The 17,902-nt window shown below is 38.6% G+C and overlaps 1 protein-coding gene across 2 annotated transcripts in view; it reads right to left on the reverse strand.

The window, feature by feature from the left end:
• Positions 1-12,619: 12,619 nt before the first annotated feature.
• PNPLA8 (patatin like phospholipase domain containing 8) overlaps positions 12,620-17,902 on the reverse strand; it is a 36,438-nt gene continuing 31,155 nt past the window's right edge. For both annotated transcript variants that reach the window (XM_051795439.1, XM_051795440.1), the window contains exons 9-10: positions 15,510-15,705; positions 12,620-13,475 (exon numbers count right to left, since the gene is read on the reverse strand). In XM_051795439.1, the coding sequence (XP_051651399.1) occupies positions 13,201-13,475; positions 15,510-15,705 (471 nt within the window). In that variant the 3' untranslated portion in view covers positions 12,620-13,200. The remainder of the gene's footprint in view (positions 13,476-15,509; positions 15,706-17,902) is intronic.

Below are 17,902 nucleotides of genomic sequence, written 5' to 3' on the forward strand. Positions count from 1 at the left end.
CCAGTGTTTTATCTGATATATAAATAAGGGAGGGCAGTCCTTCACACATGGCAGATTAAACTGTCTGGAAACACCAAACACTTTTTGTGTGCATGATTAGAGTTCACATTTTTCCATTAGAAGAGATTGGCCGAGACAATTAAAAACATCTTACAACCCTACTTCATAGTTCAAGGTTCTTGAAAAACTACTCCACACAGATCAAAAGCCTACAGACATCAGGCAATTTGTCCAAGGGACTTCTAAAGTGCCGAATACTAAGCAACTCCACTTTCAAAAACAGGAACTTAGTATCAAGCTTGACATTATGATTTAACGTGTCTCATCCTTCAGCCAAGTGTCTCATAGGTTGAGTTTGTCTTCAATGGGGTGTTTTCCATTATGGAAATGAGCTAGGAAACAGTACCAGGATTGGAAAAGCCTAATAATAGCTATTAGAGCTATAACACTTGCTTTATTGAAACTTTATTCCAATCTACCCAATAGTCACGCATTTATTTATTATACATATCTATAATGTGAATGGACTTAATGATTTTCACACACACTCACAAAAACTAAGCATTTACTGAAGTCTTTTATGATGACAGAGAAAAAGAACAAAGCCGTTAAAAAAGTAAGGCCTTTTTCCCAACGTATGAATATAAATTTTGATCACATGTAGAAAGGATTAGAATAAAGGAAAGGTTTTGCTTGGGAAACTTAGCAGAAGGAGAGGAAAACTTTGGTGAAAAATTATTTCAATTAAGTCCTTTTGAAGTTATCCTTTAGTCTTGAACTACAAAAATGCCCAAAGGGCTTTTCTAGTCTGCTTGCTTAGGATACACCTTGTTCTCTAAGTCTGCTGGACCTTCTGAGGATGAAATTAGTTTTAAATTACAAACACACAATTGCCCTAATGGCTTGTGTTTGGATTTCTTGAGCAGTGAGAAAATCTCTAGATAAATTGACTGGCTCTACTGGGTTCCTAGCAGAGAGACATCACTTCATGGTCCTTGGAGCTTTCTGAAGCAGACAACAGTGAAGAATCAACTTTATTTTTTTCTGCATTACCAAACATATTTCCATCTATTGGTCACCATATTGGGATAATAATGTATTTTTAAAGGTCCAGAAAACTATAATTACTTTAAATGAAAGGTTTCACGCTTCATAGTTTATTTATGGTAGTCCAAAATACCATAGAATAAAACAATTTCTTACCCTGCAAGTGTACAGTTCACACAGGCAAAACACCCAGGATATGAGGAAAAGCAATCCTTGTAGAGCCCATCACCTAGTTACCATGTACTGCAATTCTGTGTGTGAGTACTCTCAATTTTAACTGGACTGAGGTAGTTAATAAATCCTAGGGTCACAGTCCAAGCACCAAATGGTGCTAGAAGATGTGACTGATGATCACGGGAACAGCTAATCACCAGCCCTTTGGGAAACCCAGAAGATCCCCCGAGAATGTTCTAGTTGTGTGGACCTCCAGGTATGAATTGGAAATTTAGAAGGGTTCAAGAAATCTGCCCCAGATGAATCAAATACTTCAAACTACTTGGAAAAAAATTGCTGAAAATGTTTGTTATGGAACAAATTAATTAAACCCAGTGCATTTGTGCATCACAAGATGTGTGATTTCACAGATTTAACAAAAGAAAGGAACTTTAAAATTAAAAGATGGCCATATTTTCCAAAAGCTATCTGGTTACATACAGTTGGAAATAATTTCCACATGCTTTTGAGATTGAGATGCAATGAATTTCATAGATAAACAGCAAGCAGATCTGTTTAGTTTTACTATTCTGTCTCTAGCAGATCAGCTTTTGCTTGTGTTTCTGTATTTTGATCATTTCCAATTCATGGTATACTTGTGCAGCGCTCGTCAGTACAGCACCTGAATGCTTTACTATGTCCTCTTGTGCTTGATCTCCCCCAACCCCCTTCTCTTTGTGCATAAGCCCTGAGATTCATTATTTTTCCATTCTTTTCTGGTAAGAGCATCTCATTTTCAAACTGGAGGAAAGTTACACAATTTCTAAGAATACAGGAAATAACTCTGTCACTATTTACACTTTGCCGGAAGAGCAAGTATCACGTACAGAAATTATCATGACGTTTGGGTCTCTTCCATGTCTATGCTGTATGTCACTCAAATACATGAAAAACTGTAGTTAATGATGTATGATCCCTGGTGTTCACACATTCACTGGAAGTGAGCCCTTTTCCAATTTGTGTTCCTAAGATTGTCAGTCTTTCATTCTGTAACTACCTTAGCTCCTTCCAAAGTGCTCAGGCAGGGCTCACATTTAAATGATAATCAGTCATCTCCTCTGGTGCCAGAAATTGCTTACCTGCTTGCTGTGATGCTGCCTGCTAAAAAATTCCAGCAGTTTCCCCAGCTCAGGAGTTCCCTTGAGTATTTTGAAAACTTGCAGAAGTAAATTAGTGTGGTTACCAGCAATGTGCCCTGGAATCAGATGGCTGAAGTAACAGAGCACAGACTGTGTGATGATTCCTCAGTCACCAAGAGTGGTGCAAAGAGGTTTCCCTGATTTACTCAAAATGACAAATACCAACTGAAATTTTTTTTTTGTTTCATTGCCAGCCAGTTGAGGGAGGTGATTGTCCCACTCGACTCTGTGCTGGTGCGGCCTCACCTTGAGTATTGTGTGCAGTTTTGCATGCTGCAATTTAAGAAGGATATAAAGCTATTAGAGAGTGTAGAAAGAAGGGCCACAGAGATGAAGAATGGTCTAGAGGGGAAGCCCTACAAGAAGCAGCTGAGATCACTTGGTTTATTCAGCCTAGAGAAGAGGAGACTGAGGGGAGACCTCATTGCAGTCTACAGCTTCCTCATGAGGGGAAACAGAGGGGTGGTCACTGATCTCTTCTCTCTGGTGATCAGCGATAGGGAATAACGTGAAGGAATAGGCTTGATATTAGGAAAGGGCTCCTCACCCAGAGGGTGGTCGGGCACTGGAACAGGCTCCCCGGGGAAGTGGTCACAACACCAAGCCTGTTTGAGTTCAAGAAGAGTTTGGACAACGTTCTGAGGCACATGGTGGGATTCCTGGGGTTGTCCTGTGCAGTGCCAGGAGGTGAACTTGATGATCCTTTTGGGTCCCTTCCAACTCAGAATATACCATGATTCTATGACTTTAATAATAAAGACAGAGAGGAAGCAAACCTAAAAAGGTAAAGCATTGCAGTTTTGTTGCTCCTTGGTGCTGGAAGTCCCAACTGGTGACAAGCAAAATGGTCTGTTGACTGGCACCAGCCCTCACAGGTGTAGCTGGCAGGCTCTGATGCCCACAGCTGGAGATAATGTGGGACAACCTTAGGAGAGGCAGTGGAGACCTCTGGATCTATGGGACTGATTCCATGATTTTTTAATCTGATATGGTCTGTAAATGGGGTCAGAAGAATGCCTCTACTCCTTGCTCCAGGGAGTACTCCTAACTGGTTGTGATTACATCCAGTTTTTTTTCTGTATATGTGCATGCATGCGTTCATTATTTCCACTACCGTGGATCACAGAAACAGTTTTCCTGAGTTCCCTCACATATTTAAATATGCTGAATAACCATTTTATTTAGCACATTCAATAGTAATTTGCTTATTTGATATATGAGTATCTGTAATCAATACACAAATGAATTTGGGGCTTACTGTTTCAATCTGTGACTTCAAGCTCAATAGATTCATCTGTCATCTAGATTTCTCTTCAAAAACATGGCATATATATTACCTTTGACATCAAACTTTGTTTTTTCTGCTAACATCCACTTATGTTATGGAGTTGCTTTTTGTTCTTGTGATTAGTGAGGAACCTTCTACCATCAAAATAAATCTCTTGGCACCATCTATGTATGATTTTCTGCTATTTTAGCTATGTAATAATGATTTTCTTATTTCTCTGATCATCTGTTGTTCTGAGAAACATTTGTGCTCTGCTCAAAGGTTTAGAAATGCTATAACACTGACGGTTTTAAAGCAGGAGAGACAAGATTATTGCTTTTTTTTTTCTATAACACTTTTATCATTCTGTGTTCTATAGCATAAATTCAAGAATTAACATGAAGAGAGCTATTTTAGGCAAGTACACTCTTGTCCAGAAATAAACAGAGAAATAGATGAGCACAAGGGCTGTTCTATAAGCCATTTAGCAATTGTTTGTAACAACAGCATTAAGTTTCAAAATTAGGCACGTGATTATTAAATACTACTTTACAACACAGCATTAGAGGTACAGGGTGTCAGAAGTCAGACAACTTCTACAAGGCAGAGCTAAAAAAATAGTTCTTCAGAATGGGGAACAATGACATAGAAAAAAATTGATCTATTCTAGGAAAGAAAAAGGGAACATCTTGAAATGGTACTCGGGTCAGAACTCCTACAGAAATGCCATCATACCTTTTGTCCCTAAGGAAGTAAACCTAGACCCGGATTCACGACAGCTATTGTTCTAGACCTTTAAAGTAAAATGAGAATAAGGCAAGATGACTTATCTGAACAAAACTATGAAATCCTAGGTCTCTTTGCAGTGACATGGAAGAGTAGGTGCAGCTGAGTGCATGGCTGACTACTTGCCACCATCTTGTTTTATTGGGACTGTAGAGGCAGATGCTTAGAGATGATACACAGCTCTAACACATATACCTGAGTAAAAGTTCAAAGATGTAAGACACTAACATTGAGCCTTATGTGATCTGATTTGTTGACCTTCACAGCAGTGACTGTAGACCAGAGGCTAACACTAAAACATAGACTAGCTGTAGCAGTTATTGTTTAATTCAAACTAACGGAAGGCTGCAGTGTTATATCTATAAATCTATTTGAGCCTGTCTGCATCAGATTAGAAAATCAACTGTATTCAATCATTTTCTAATCTGCTGTTTACTGTTGTGGAAAGGGGTTTATGAGATGCAGTGTGTTTGTTTTTACACATATAGTCTGACAGGGTGACTTACCTTCTGAAGAAGTTCTTTATTCTCATTTCTTTTTAGGTAACTAGGGAAGAAAAGCTGTCTAGAAACTGTCATTGTAAAAAAGTACATACTTCTGAGCACCTAATTAGAAAGTTCTCTTTGCTACTTTGAACAGGTTTTGGCTCTGCTTTGTGTAAGTTCAGAATTCTTCATTGTCTCCCCTTAACATGCCTCTGGCTGCATCCATAATGCTTTAGACCTCTGGGAAAGACTCAGCTCAAGTCCAGAGGACCTATGTTCCTCGAGGAACAGGACTTTCACATGACCAATCAGATCACCTCACATGCTCTGCAGTGATTTCAGGCTGCCAGCACGTATTCTGTGCCCCCTCCATGAGGCATGCTTTTGTAGAGTCACAGACAGCAGATCTCTGTGCATGGCTGCACAGGCACGTATCAAGGCCAATTAGGTTTTTCCACCACCAGCAGAAGGGTGCCCTCTCACACAATAGAAAACTAAATTTTGAATAGCAACCTGCCTTCCCCGTGTCACCCCATGGTTACAAGCAAAGTCACGCAACTGTCTTGTAGGCTTAGCAGAGCAGCACCCATGCTGATCCTTTGGCTTGCTCAAGAAACACAATCCCTTCCACACACATCTGAGAACCTGGCCTAACACCCCTCAGCCCAACACTGGATCTGGCTTGGGAACTTCGTTGTCTCATTGTACAGTGGGACAGAAGGTTGGCATGGGAGTCTTCTTTTGAAGAACTGTTCCAGGCAGAAAGGAGAAGGCTTGGCACCAGCTCTCTGCTAAAAATAGCTGTCTGCCTATTTCACAAACATCCCTATCTGTCAGCTGGGCACTTGGTACCAGGTCTATCAAGGATGCTCTTCATAGCAAAGGTTACTAGAACAAGGTATATACTGTGAGATGAATTTTACTTGTTATGGGAACTCCACATCTCTGAAGTGCTTTTGCAATGGGGACCTTCTGCAGAGGGGCCTCTTGACAGTCTTTCACAACACCTTCAGGGTTGGCATGTCCCATTATAAGCCCAACTGGAAACCAAACATTTCAAAATATTTTGGGCACCTGAAAAATTGTCCTTTCTAGTGCTTTTAGTGACTTTGAGCTGTTGTGACCATGGAGTATTGTTTTCTGAGGCCTGGCTGCAAGAGCTTCTTTACAATGAGCTATTGTGAGGGAGGAAAGCAAAGGCATTGTGTCCTGACTGGTAATAATGATCTAAGTCTTCTTCCTCATTATCTCCAGAAGGAAGGAGAACTATCTTTTTCTGTGTGCTTTGACTTTTTAAAGGCCTGATGGGACAGAATGACTACTAATATGAAGTGGCTACAGCTCTAATGTGGAGGAAGAGAGGATCTCCTGCCTGTGTGCAGCAGCTGAAGTGTTTGGTGCCAGCAGGGACCGTCTGTAGAACAACCAAGTGTCCGTGCATCAGGAACTGTGTGGCAGTGATGCTGCTTTCTGGGAGTGCCACAGGGACAGCACCTCATACCAGTGACCAACTCATACCAGTCGCTGACAAAAGAGAGCAGCAACCCCACAGCTGTGATCTAACACATGCTGGATATATTTGGTTCAGGAAACTAACCTCTTTTTTAGCAGTATTTGTTTTAAGTTGAATTATGAGGCACCTGCTGCAAATGCATTGGTTTGAAAAGAGATGATGTTTACCTGAGAGGCTGCAGTGTGCTGAGCCCTGCATAATGCATGATGAAAAGCTTTCAGTTTCTCAGAAATGGCCTGAAGTGAAAGCATTCTACAGACATAAAATATAAAGGAACAACATCACACTGGAAGTATTTTGGCTTTTTTTTTCTTTACTGTCTCTAATATACACAACTATTTATATATATATGAACCCACACAATAAACAGCTGTTCAGAACACACTTGCTTCCTGAAAATCTCATCTAAGTTACTCATCTGTAGCCCTTCCCAAGGATTTATGACACATCTAGTGCAAATTATTAAAACTTTGTCTGCTATAGAAATATTATTGTCTTTCCTGCTGTATTCAGAACCAGATTGTTTAGACCTGCTTGATGATGTCCTAAAGTCTAATATTTAGCAAGAAATAAACCAGCTAGAATGCACACAATGCTCAAGTTTTGAAGTTATGGCATGCTTATGTCCTAATAGATTATGTAAAGTAATGCTTTGAAATCAGATTTAGTAGTGTAAATGACTTTGTCCTTTGTTTCCACATATTAAGCAGTACCTGAGATACCTACCTTTCCTTGTAGGATGATAGAAACATCCCTTACCTTGTAAACTCTCCAACAGTTCTGCTTTTTTTCTTTGCAATATATAGGTCTTGTCGTTCCCTAGTTAGAAGTTTTCTGTGACTGCCTGACTTGCCTGCCTGAAAATACATTCAAATGATATGTACAAAGGGACAGGACAGGCCCATACATCTGATTTCTACAGAGCAGCCAGTGAGGAAGCATGGAACAGAAGCTTTGCTGAAATTATGCCCTGGACACAGACCAGGTTTTTAAGATGTTACTTTTGGGGATTTGCTATCCAAATTTTGAGACATTCTGGAAGACTGTTTCCCTGTGGTATTAGTGTGATGATTATTACATTATTCAATTAGAAAATAATGGTGTAAGAACAAAAAGCCGCTCCCTTTCCAGTTTACAAGGTCTTGAAAACGAACAAAAAGCTTTCAAATGCTAAAATCACAACTTTGCTGAATTTACAGTGCACTTTTAATGGTATTTAGTTCTATGCCCACGTTGTCTCTGTGGTTTTACATGAAAATTTTATACTACAGCTTCTTCCTGAAAAGTAAAGATTTCAAACTACTACTGTGTATTTATGCTATTGCGATTATATGGGGAAATAGCTGTTAGTGATGTTGTTATGAGAAACTGATAAAATAACAAAATAATAAATAAAAAGTAAAATTGAATTGCTGCTAAGCATGCATTACCAGGGATGTAAGTACTGGAGTGTTTCAGTGCTTGTTTAATTTTTACAATATGTGAAAAATTGCTAATTGTTCCCCCTTACCAAAATCTGCCAATTTTATTAAAATAAATAATAGAATTGTCCTTGTTAAATCTTGAAGAAAGAACAATTAAAAAAATTAGTTCTTGTTTATAGGAGTATCTTCAAACAGTGAAGGCCATCAGTTGGACCAGATGTCACACTGGAATTAATGGGTAAGTACCAGGAGCAGACATGACTGTAGGTTTGGGAGTGAGGAAGCTGGAAATGAGGAGGGTGAGCAGTGAACAGGGGAATCGGAGAGGGCAGCAGCCCCTTGAGTTCACAGCTCAGTGCTGTGTGGCTGGAGCAAGGAAAGCCTACTCCTCTTGTTCCTGCAGTCTGAGAAAGAGGCATTTGGTATGCTTGTTTTCCTTTGTAAATGAATATGATTACACTAAGAATATACCTTTCTTCTAGCACCAAACTGTCCCTCAAATGGAACAGTTCTGCAAGGTCTGAAAATTGGACTCACTTTTCAAGCAGTAGTGAGAAAAAAAACCCAAACAATGCATTTCAATTCCTGCCTTATGTAGTTGAGTGTAAAAGACTATGGGTTTGTATCACAGCTGGTCTGAAAGTGCAGTCCTTAAGCAGAAAGAGGAAGCCTTAACACATCCTCTCCTGCAACAGATTATGTTTGGATTTAATACTTGTCATTTTAAGAACAGTCTTTTAATAAAAGAAAATCAGCACTATTTGTTGACCCAGCAGCATGAAAATATTTTAATCTCAGATGAAAAACTAATGGTGTCAATGAGTAGGATGCACACACCAGATTTTTCCTTCACCTGTCATATGTCTTATAGTACTTCAACCTGTATCAGCTCCCATTACCAGCTAGGGAAGGAAAGCAAAATAAATAAAACATAAGTGATGGATCAAAGACAAGACATAATCCTTATCTGTTAGACCTAATGAGAAGGAGCTGTTAGACACTTCCACAAGCCTATGGCTTCTGATACATATGCAGGATTAAAAAGTTCTCACCTGCCAAGTGGGTTAGGGAGGATTCAGTTGGCCATAGAGACTGGTAGCCATTCTCACCGTGTGTTATAGAACCTCATTCAGAAGCTCAGGTTCTAAAACTCACACTAAAAGAGTTTCTTTTGCTCTGTTAAGTCTCTGTATAGCCATTCTGTTTAACATCTTTCATTTTCTGGTTAAATTTACTTTCTGGCTAAGTGTGAGCACCTTCGGTTTTATGCAAATGCTGTCTTTTAGCCTACTATCTTTTCCTTCTTGAAGTATTTTTACATAGTAGCACATACTCTCCTTCCAGCCCTTGTTTTGTTAGAAACAAACTGCACCCTCTTAATCTTCCCTTTGGCAGCCCTTCTTTGCATCTGTTTTAGTCTGAATATCTCTTTCTCTAATAGCACTGACCAAAACTATAATTATATTCAACTGCTGTTGCCCACAGCTTGTGCAATAGAATTGATATCTTCATATCACTGTTGAAATGGACACTGACAGGAAGTATCTTAAAGTGATCACACTTCAACATTTAAAAGTTTTACTTTTCTTTGGTAATGAAACTTTCTCCAATTACTATCTCCGTCTGCATAGATAATTAGAAACTAAGAGGTGACCTAAAGGTTATCTAAGAAAAACTTAAGAGGCTTTTCTCTTTCTGACTTTGCATAAAGGAAGATTATTTTATGCCTACACCTTTTCATTTCCCAGTCTGGACTCCTTCTTGCCTTTCAAAATCAGAGCAAAGACATTTATGTCAATTTTACAATTGACATTATCACTTTCTCAACTCACTCAACTAAAGCATATCAAAGAAATAATAAAAAGGCTTGTATTGGAAGAGACTGTAAAGATCATCTTAGTTCCAAGCCCCCTGCCATGGGGAGGGACATCAACAAGCTTCCTGATTTTCTTTCCAGGATACAAACCTGGAACATTTTCAAATGGCAACACTCATCTGGTCAGACAAACCTTGTTTTCTCTGAATGCACAAGCAACCTAAAATGCTTATCTCACTACCTTCTTGTTATTGCTTATTCTAGATTCAAGATTCACATTCATCTATGTTTTTCATGTTTGTTCACATTTTCCTGGTCAAGGAATTTGCTCGTGCACTGATACACTGTTAGTTTTGTAGCTGTGACTGCTGCCTCAATTTCAGTTTTTTAACTGTATAATCGCACAGCATTCCCAAGGGTACTTTTTCAAAGCAGAGTTCATTTAATGTATTGTGCATTAGAATATTCCTTTTCCCATTGTTAATTATACATCTTTATTCTTCAGAGGTACTTTTTTCATTCTAGCTATTCTCTTCTCAAAGCCATGCTACACTGAAATCCTATTGTTCAAAATATTCAAGAGCCCTCCTAGATTCATCTGTAAAGGGAATTATGTTCTTTGGCCCATCCAAATCATCAGTTAAAACCTGCTAGTATTTGACCCAGCACTAATCCTCCTGCTTGCTATCAATTAACTCCCTTAATTTAAAATTATTTTTCCTTATTTCTTTATTTCGCCAGTCCTGATTCCTCTACAGTTCTCACTATTGCATTTTGTTCTGTTAAAGTATTATGCAGTATTCCATATCTAATAATGCCTCAATAAACTTCCTGAAAATAGTTTTACTTTTTATATTGTAGGAACACACCCACAATAGTTAGGATTCCTTGCAAACTGCTAAGTTTTTGAAGTAACTAAAGACTAATTACAGCTTGAGTGGTACAACTGTTGCATCTCCACATTTTAAAGTGGTTTAGAGAGGAGAAAACTCCTAATTAGTGCCTGATAGGGCAGCACTTGTGGCACTGAGGATCAAAGAGTTTAGTTTGAAAGGATTCGATACACGCATCTTGTGAATTTGTATACACAGTAGCCTAAACCAGTCTGAATTAATTACTCTATAGCTCAGCTCAATTCCATACATACCTTTAAAAGCCACACTTAAGGAAAATAGGTGAATGAAGATAAGATAGTAGCTTGCAGCAAAAACAGTGTCATCACAAATCCCAGTCTTGCCCTAATGGAAATAAATGCCTCCCTCCATGAGGAGGTTTTATTTGTATAAAAAATTAAATGGAAATGTTATGACTTTGTTCACTAAAGGTCCGTGTTTTCTTAAATAATACTTGCTCCAAAAAGCTGTGACTGGAAACATGAATTTAGATATCTCACAGATGATTCTGTGACTTTGCTCTTTGACAGTGAAAGAAGTGTCTTACGTGTGTTGTTACATGAGACTACCTGATATTGTCTGTTTTGACTTAGGATGCTGCCAACACAGTTCAACTCTATACAAGGTGCCTTCATTAGAATAATGCTGACATTTCTTTTTTATATCATCTCACACCTATGAAAAAAGTTTGATCTCTTGTTACACTTTTAGTCAGTTCTTAGTCATTGGAATGAAAAAGGTAAGTTGTATGAATTTAAGTGGCATTAAAATCATAAAACATTCCTTTTTAGTATCTTTATTGCCCTACTCAAGGTATTACTTTTAGTGCTTATATTTTAAAAAGGGAAGGATGAACAACACATTCTTTCACTTATCTTTAAATCGCTCTATCTTTTTAACTTTTCTTTCTCTCCGTTTCTCCTCTTTTCCCTTCCTCATGCACTGAATGACAAAGGCTGCTATAGCCCTTATGCACCTACAATTTGTTTGCATTGGGAACAATTTAGAAAAGGTGAAGGCTACAGCTTCTGCACTAATAATAGTTACCAGCTTCATTGGCAAACCCAAGGCAGAGAACTGAGGGAGAACCACAAAAGTATGGATATCTAAGTAAAATGACACAGGTAAAAATAAAAAATATGTCAAATTAAAAAAAGAACATCTCAATCAAATGTTTTCTTGCACAGTCACAGGATACTACGCAACAGCTCAAAGGATAACAAAGGATCTCACCTGTCTTCCTCAAATTCCTTTCCTAAAGACAGTTTAATAACATTTTCAATATTTTAAGACAACAAATACAGAAAGTCACTATCAAAATGTTGTTTTAGTAGATAATGCAATGGCAAGTGATTATTCCCAAAAAGCAAAGTGACAAATGCACTGTTTTTTGGGGAAACTGGACATTTTAGCTACTGCATAGAACATACATTTTTATCTAGTCAATACATTCATGCACTGCAGCTGTCCACTAGGAAACAAAAACTTAGGCATCTGGCAAGCAATCAAACAATCTTATTAACAGGTATGTGCCCAACACGTGACAGCTGCTGTGTCTAAGGCAAATTTTGCTGCACCATTCTGAAGTGCTGCCATGTACCTTCCTGTGGCTGACAATGCTGTTTGACACACTATGTTGCCACAGCACACCACACCCCCTCCCATGGCATATTCAGAGTGTTGCAAAGGAATGGGCAGTAAGATTGTAGTAGTAAGATCTAAATGTTAACTTCACAGCTCTGAGATAATTTCAGGAGAATGCATATATGGAAAATAGAAATGCATATTATTTCATGTATCAATTTCCCGCTAATTTTCTTCTTGACCAGATGCACCTGAAGTTTGGCAGCCAAAACTGAAGCTTCTATAAAAAGAGCTGCTCATTCATGTGAACTACTTCATGATTATATTTTCTTTATCCTGTGACTAGAATAGCTGGTCAAGTGACATTTTGGGGTTTGGGATTATTTTCAAATAATGAATCAATCAATTGGAAGTTATCCCCATAAAAAAATAAGAGGCAAGTTCTAAAAATATCAGTTAATTTTGATAATTTAATAGGCCATTTACAGTCATCCAAACATCTTACTCAATACAGTTATGTACAAAATCCATTAAAATAAAAAAAAAGTTATCTTTCCGAAATAAAAGTGCAATTAACATAGGCAAAGTTTTTGTAAGAACATTACATTGCTATTAAATTCACTGGCTACATAAGAGCCCAACAGGTGTACCACCTACACTAAAGTGAATGAGGATTCTTTATTTGTTAATTTTGAATAAGCCTGGTAGTTGATAAATAAAGGTTTTCTGCCACCGTAATTATGGTACAAACATCCAAAAATGCATTGCACAATTGTTTTCATAATTTTCAGTTTTACCAACTTGAAGAAACTTAAGTAAAGCAACAGTAAGATCCATTAGGTTCAAAAAATAATTAACACCATTAAACCTTGTAACAAGTAAGTGTGCACAAAACAGCCATCTTAAATTGCTTTCTGTGAAATTCTGATAGCTTTCCAGAGATGTCATTTACCCTGAATAAACATTCTTCCTTTACAGTACCAAATGGATTTTCTGGAACAAGATTTATATTTATCTCTCATGCATTACATATTCACAATTTGGAAAAAAAAGGAAGGCCTTCATACATGTCAGCCTTTAATCTCATCCAGTCCTGAAGCCTCTGCAAAGTTGTTTTTTCTTGTGTTAATATTTTTGCAGCTTTTCTCAATTTTTCTTCATTTCGTTCTAAGTAGCGAATTCCATCTGTCTGCAGCTGATTGAGTTTCTCCTTACGACTTTCATCCAGAGCGATGTCCTCATTCATAAGAGGGTTAAATCTGAAATAAGTATCCGGAGGTAACAGTGCATCCAGCATGGTATGAACTTCTGTATTGAAAACAAATGAAGGAAACAGTTATATTCACATGATAGACAAATAGTCCTACAACTGCTCTGAACAACAACTGCTCTGGAATGACACAGTAAGAGTAAATATGTGCTGCTTTGCTGAGTAAACATTTTTCCACCACAGCCCTATCAAAACCCCTTTCCATTAGAAGCTTTGTAAATGTCTCTGCAACTCTGTTTACTCTGGAAAAGCTTAATCTCTCATTCCAAGACAACTTTACTGGTATGGCAATTAAGTAGGCTTTGCTATCTAGATTTTTAATTACATTCCATTCCTTTACAAGTGAGAGCGCATCATGAAGAGCAGAATGTAACTTACATATTCCCATTCAGGATACCCATGATTTGTTACACTCAGTACTAAGAGAAGCAGCTGTTGTGAAAACCACAGATACACGTTCTTCTCTAATCTCAAAGACTGCTAAGTAAAAATGTGAGATTAAAACTTTCTTTTGTTTGCAACTAATTAATTTTTTATGTATTACTACAGATTTGGGGTTTGAATTTAACATTCATTTAATTTAAAATGTTCAATTTAGGTTATTAGACTTCAGTTAACTAGTATAATAATAAAAAACTGGTTATATAATGCATTTGTATGTTCTTCTCTTTTATAACCTGTTTTCTCTCTCCCTTTATATCTCTCTTCTCTTTGTTGGCTCCCTGAAAATTGCATTTCTATGACTTCCTTCAGCTTTCATTCTATCTTCTTTGCATTCTTACTGTATTCCTCCATTCTTTTAAACACCTACTGTCATATAAAAAATTTGAAGTGAAAAAAGTATCCTGGGTAAGATCACAGCAAAATATTCCTGTAAACCTGAAATCTTCTTGGCTTGGCCTCTCCTCCTGCAAATTACTCAGCTATGTCTGTTCTTGTCTCACCACATCCAGTCTTTCTTGTCCTATTTAATAGTCTCCCTTTTTCCCCCTCATAATATAAGTTCCCATTTGCTCAAATCTACTCTCCTCTCTTTCCATTTCCTCACCTTTGGTCTCCACAATGTACTTTCTCCTCCTCTTCCCATCTAATTTCTTGCCTCATTTGTCAGCTGCATTGAAAATTTTTCTTCCCTTGACAGGAAGTGGACACCACATATCTCCTTCTCATAAATCCCACTGCCTTTCCATGACTGTGCAAAAACCAAAAGGCAACCCAAATCTAGCTTTTCTTACTAATGACAGTCAGTTGACAAAAGACTATGCAGTAAGGGATCTAGACCATAAGAGCATTTCTTGTTCCCTTTTTGCAGTATCAGTTTCCTCTGTAAGGGGAGGGGGGAAAGCAGCTGTTTATCAATATTTCCTGTTTGTATAAACAAAACAGATGTAAACTGCTAGTGACAGAGTTCCAGTGTACTCCCATCTAGGAAGCAAGTTTATTTTGGAAAACAGATGCTTGGCTCTTCCTGGCAGCAATGGAAGTCATGACCATTGGCAGATACAGTCTAGTCCTTGGAAAAGTCCAGGTATAAAAGCACATATAAAAAGAGATCATAAACAAAATTCTACTTCTGAAGCTGTTAAAAATCAATGTTCTATATTAACTATTAAGCATTTATTTGTTACATGAAAAATAAATAAAATGTAAGAAAATAGGATTTTCAAATGAATTCCTGAGTATGCCTTTATCCTGAAGCACAAGTAAAAATGTATCACTTTGTATAAATCCTATTAGATTATCTTTGTGATTCTGATAAATCAACCCCATATTAACAGTTGAGAACACATAAACTAAAAGAGCTTAGCAACAACATAGCGAAGATGAAGATTAAGGAAAATAGGTTAAGAAAAAGATTCATACCATCATCTCCAGAAAACCTGTAATACTGGTACTAAAACACTGTACGTGAGGAACTACAAAGAGACATGCTTCTATTAGTTTCATGGGGCTGGTAGAGATGAGAAGGGAAAAGACAAAAGGTTCCAGATTGCTCTCTGCATTGGAACTATAATTCTAAGAAACATAAAACTGAAGACAGTCATAATACAAATATATCTTAAGACACCAACCTTCCGTATCAGTTGCACTGTTGATAACATTTGTGAGTTTGGCTTTCAAACTGGTGTGTGTGACATTGGTCTTCACCTCACTTTCATATCGACCAGTGCCCAGCGATATCAAACACTGCAGTGGAACATTTGGCCAAAGACACTTGCACTCATGAACTGCCAGTGCAGAAGGATTATTCAGAAGCAGACCTCCATCCTGTAAATTAAAAAGAAACACAAATATTGGTACTACACATAACATGTTCATAAAAGAAACTGCAACTATAAATTAAACTAGCATAGCCCTAATATACAGAACCAATTAAATTCAACAAGCATTAATTTCCAACTTCAGTGTAATTTTCTTTTTGTGCTATGCAGCAGCTGTGTAGCTTGGCCTCTCGGGCTCATGGACCCTGTCAGAGCAGCTGCTGGGGCTGTGCTTGGTTCTGCTGTTGTGAGCATTATACAGAAGAGGTAGGCTGAAACAGCAGTGTTCACTAGAGTATCTGAAGAAGCTATGACTTCATTTTTTGAAGACCTTTTTTGTAAGACAGATATACACATTGACAATTTCAAACAATCAAAAAGTCTTTGCCTCAAAATGCTTATTACTGATATCACAAGGATATATTCTGTAACAAAATCTAAATCACTAGCTGCAGACTCTAAAATAAATTAAAAAAGAAAAATCACAAGAGTTAAGCTTGGCCAAAGCTACTTTGTAAGCACAGCCATTACGCAGGATGCTACAGCCTGGTTTTAAGACATGGAAAATCACTTAGGTTGAAAAGGACCTATTGAGCTTATCTGGTCCAAACTCCCTGCCCATGCAGGTTCAGCTACACCATGCTGCCCAAGGCCATGTCCACTTGGGTTTTGAGTATCTCCACAAATGAAGACTCCGAAACCTCTGTCAGCAACCTGTTCCAGTGTTTGACCACTCTCACAGTAAAAAGTTTTCCTGTGTTCAGATGGAATTTCATATATTTTCATTTATGCCATTGTCTTTTGTCCTACCAGTGGGCACTACTGGGAAGACCACAGCTCCCTCATCTTCATTCCTTCCCATCCATTATTTGTACACATGGATAAGTTCCCCCCTGAGCCTTCTCTTCTCTAGGCTGCATAATCTCAGCTGCCTCAGTTTCTCATATGAGAGATGCTCCAGTCCTTTCATGATCTCTGAGGCTCTGCACTGGACTCGTTCCCATATGCTCATGTCTCTCTTATATTGGGTAACTGTGGCCTCAGCAGTGCAGAGAGGCAGGACCATCCCTTGTGACAACTGGCAGCACTGCTGTTAATGCAGTCCAGGATGCTGTTGGCCTTCTTTACAAGTGTGCATTGCTCATGTTCAGCTTCTTGTCCATCAGCACCCCAAGGTCATTCTCTGCCAAGCTGCTTTACCACTCAGTGTAGGTTTGTGCATGGGGTTATTCCTCCACAGAGGCAGGACTCTACCATTCCTCTTTTTGAACTTCATGAGAATTCTCCAGCCTGTTGAGGTCCATTTGAGTGGTGGTCCAACCCAACCATTCATGTATCAGCCCTTCCTCTCATGTTTGTATCATCCATGGAATTCCTGAAGGTGCACTCTGTCTGATCATCCTGTTCACTAATGAAGATGTTAAATAGAATTTGCCCCAGTAATGACCCCTAGGAACACCTCTAGTGACTTGCTTCCAACTTGACTTTGTGGCACTGATCCCAATCTCTGGGTCCTGCTCATTCAGCTAGTTTGCATCCACCTCACTGTCTATTTATCTAATCCCCACTTTATGGGAGGGGGGGCCCCCTGGTGGTCTAGTGGTTAGGATGCAGCACTCTCACCACTGCGGCCCGGGTTCAATTCCCGGTCAGGGAACTCCTCCGTGCAGATGGAGCTCGTCAGCCCTGTAAGGCCATCCATCTAAGAGAAGGTCACTCTAAGCAAACCTACGTCCTGAGGACCTCGCTGCCACCATCCAAGCTCACTCAGCCCCGGCAGATGAACCTCAGGATTAAAGGGTGGGCTCAGTTCAGCACACACTGTGTCTCACCTAAAAAATCCATTGTGCAGGCTGGAAGGGGAATGACCTTTCCCAAATCTTCGTTCGCGAAGACTGGCCATACTACTATACTTTATGGGAGGTAAATGTCAAAGGCTTTACCAAAGTTGTTGTATACAACATCCAATGCTTTCCACTTGTCCACTAATTGCAGAAGGCTACCAGGTTGGTAAATCACAGGTAAACCACTTTGTAAATCCATGCTGACTACTCATGATCACCTTATTGTCCTTATGACTTTAGAAGTCCTTTTCAGGAGGATTTCCCCCATTACCTCCTAAGGGATTGGGCTGAAGACAACTAGCCTGTAGTTCCCCAGAGCTTTCTTCTTGCTGTTCCTGAAGACATGAATAATATCTGCAC

This window comes from Manacus candei, unplaced genomic scaffold (genome assembly GCF_025592945.1).
Source record: "Manacus candei isolate 608988 ecotype Guabito, Panama unplaced genomic scaffold, ASM2559294v1 h1tg000043l, whole genome shotgun sequence".
Classification (NCBI taxonomy): domain Eukaryota; kingdom Metazoa; phylum Chordata; class Aves; order Passeriformes; family Pipridae; genus Manacus; species Manacus candei.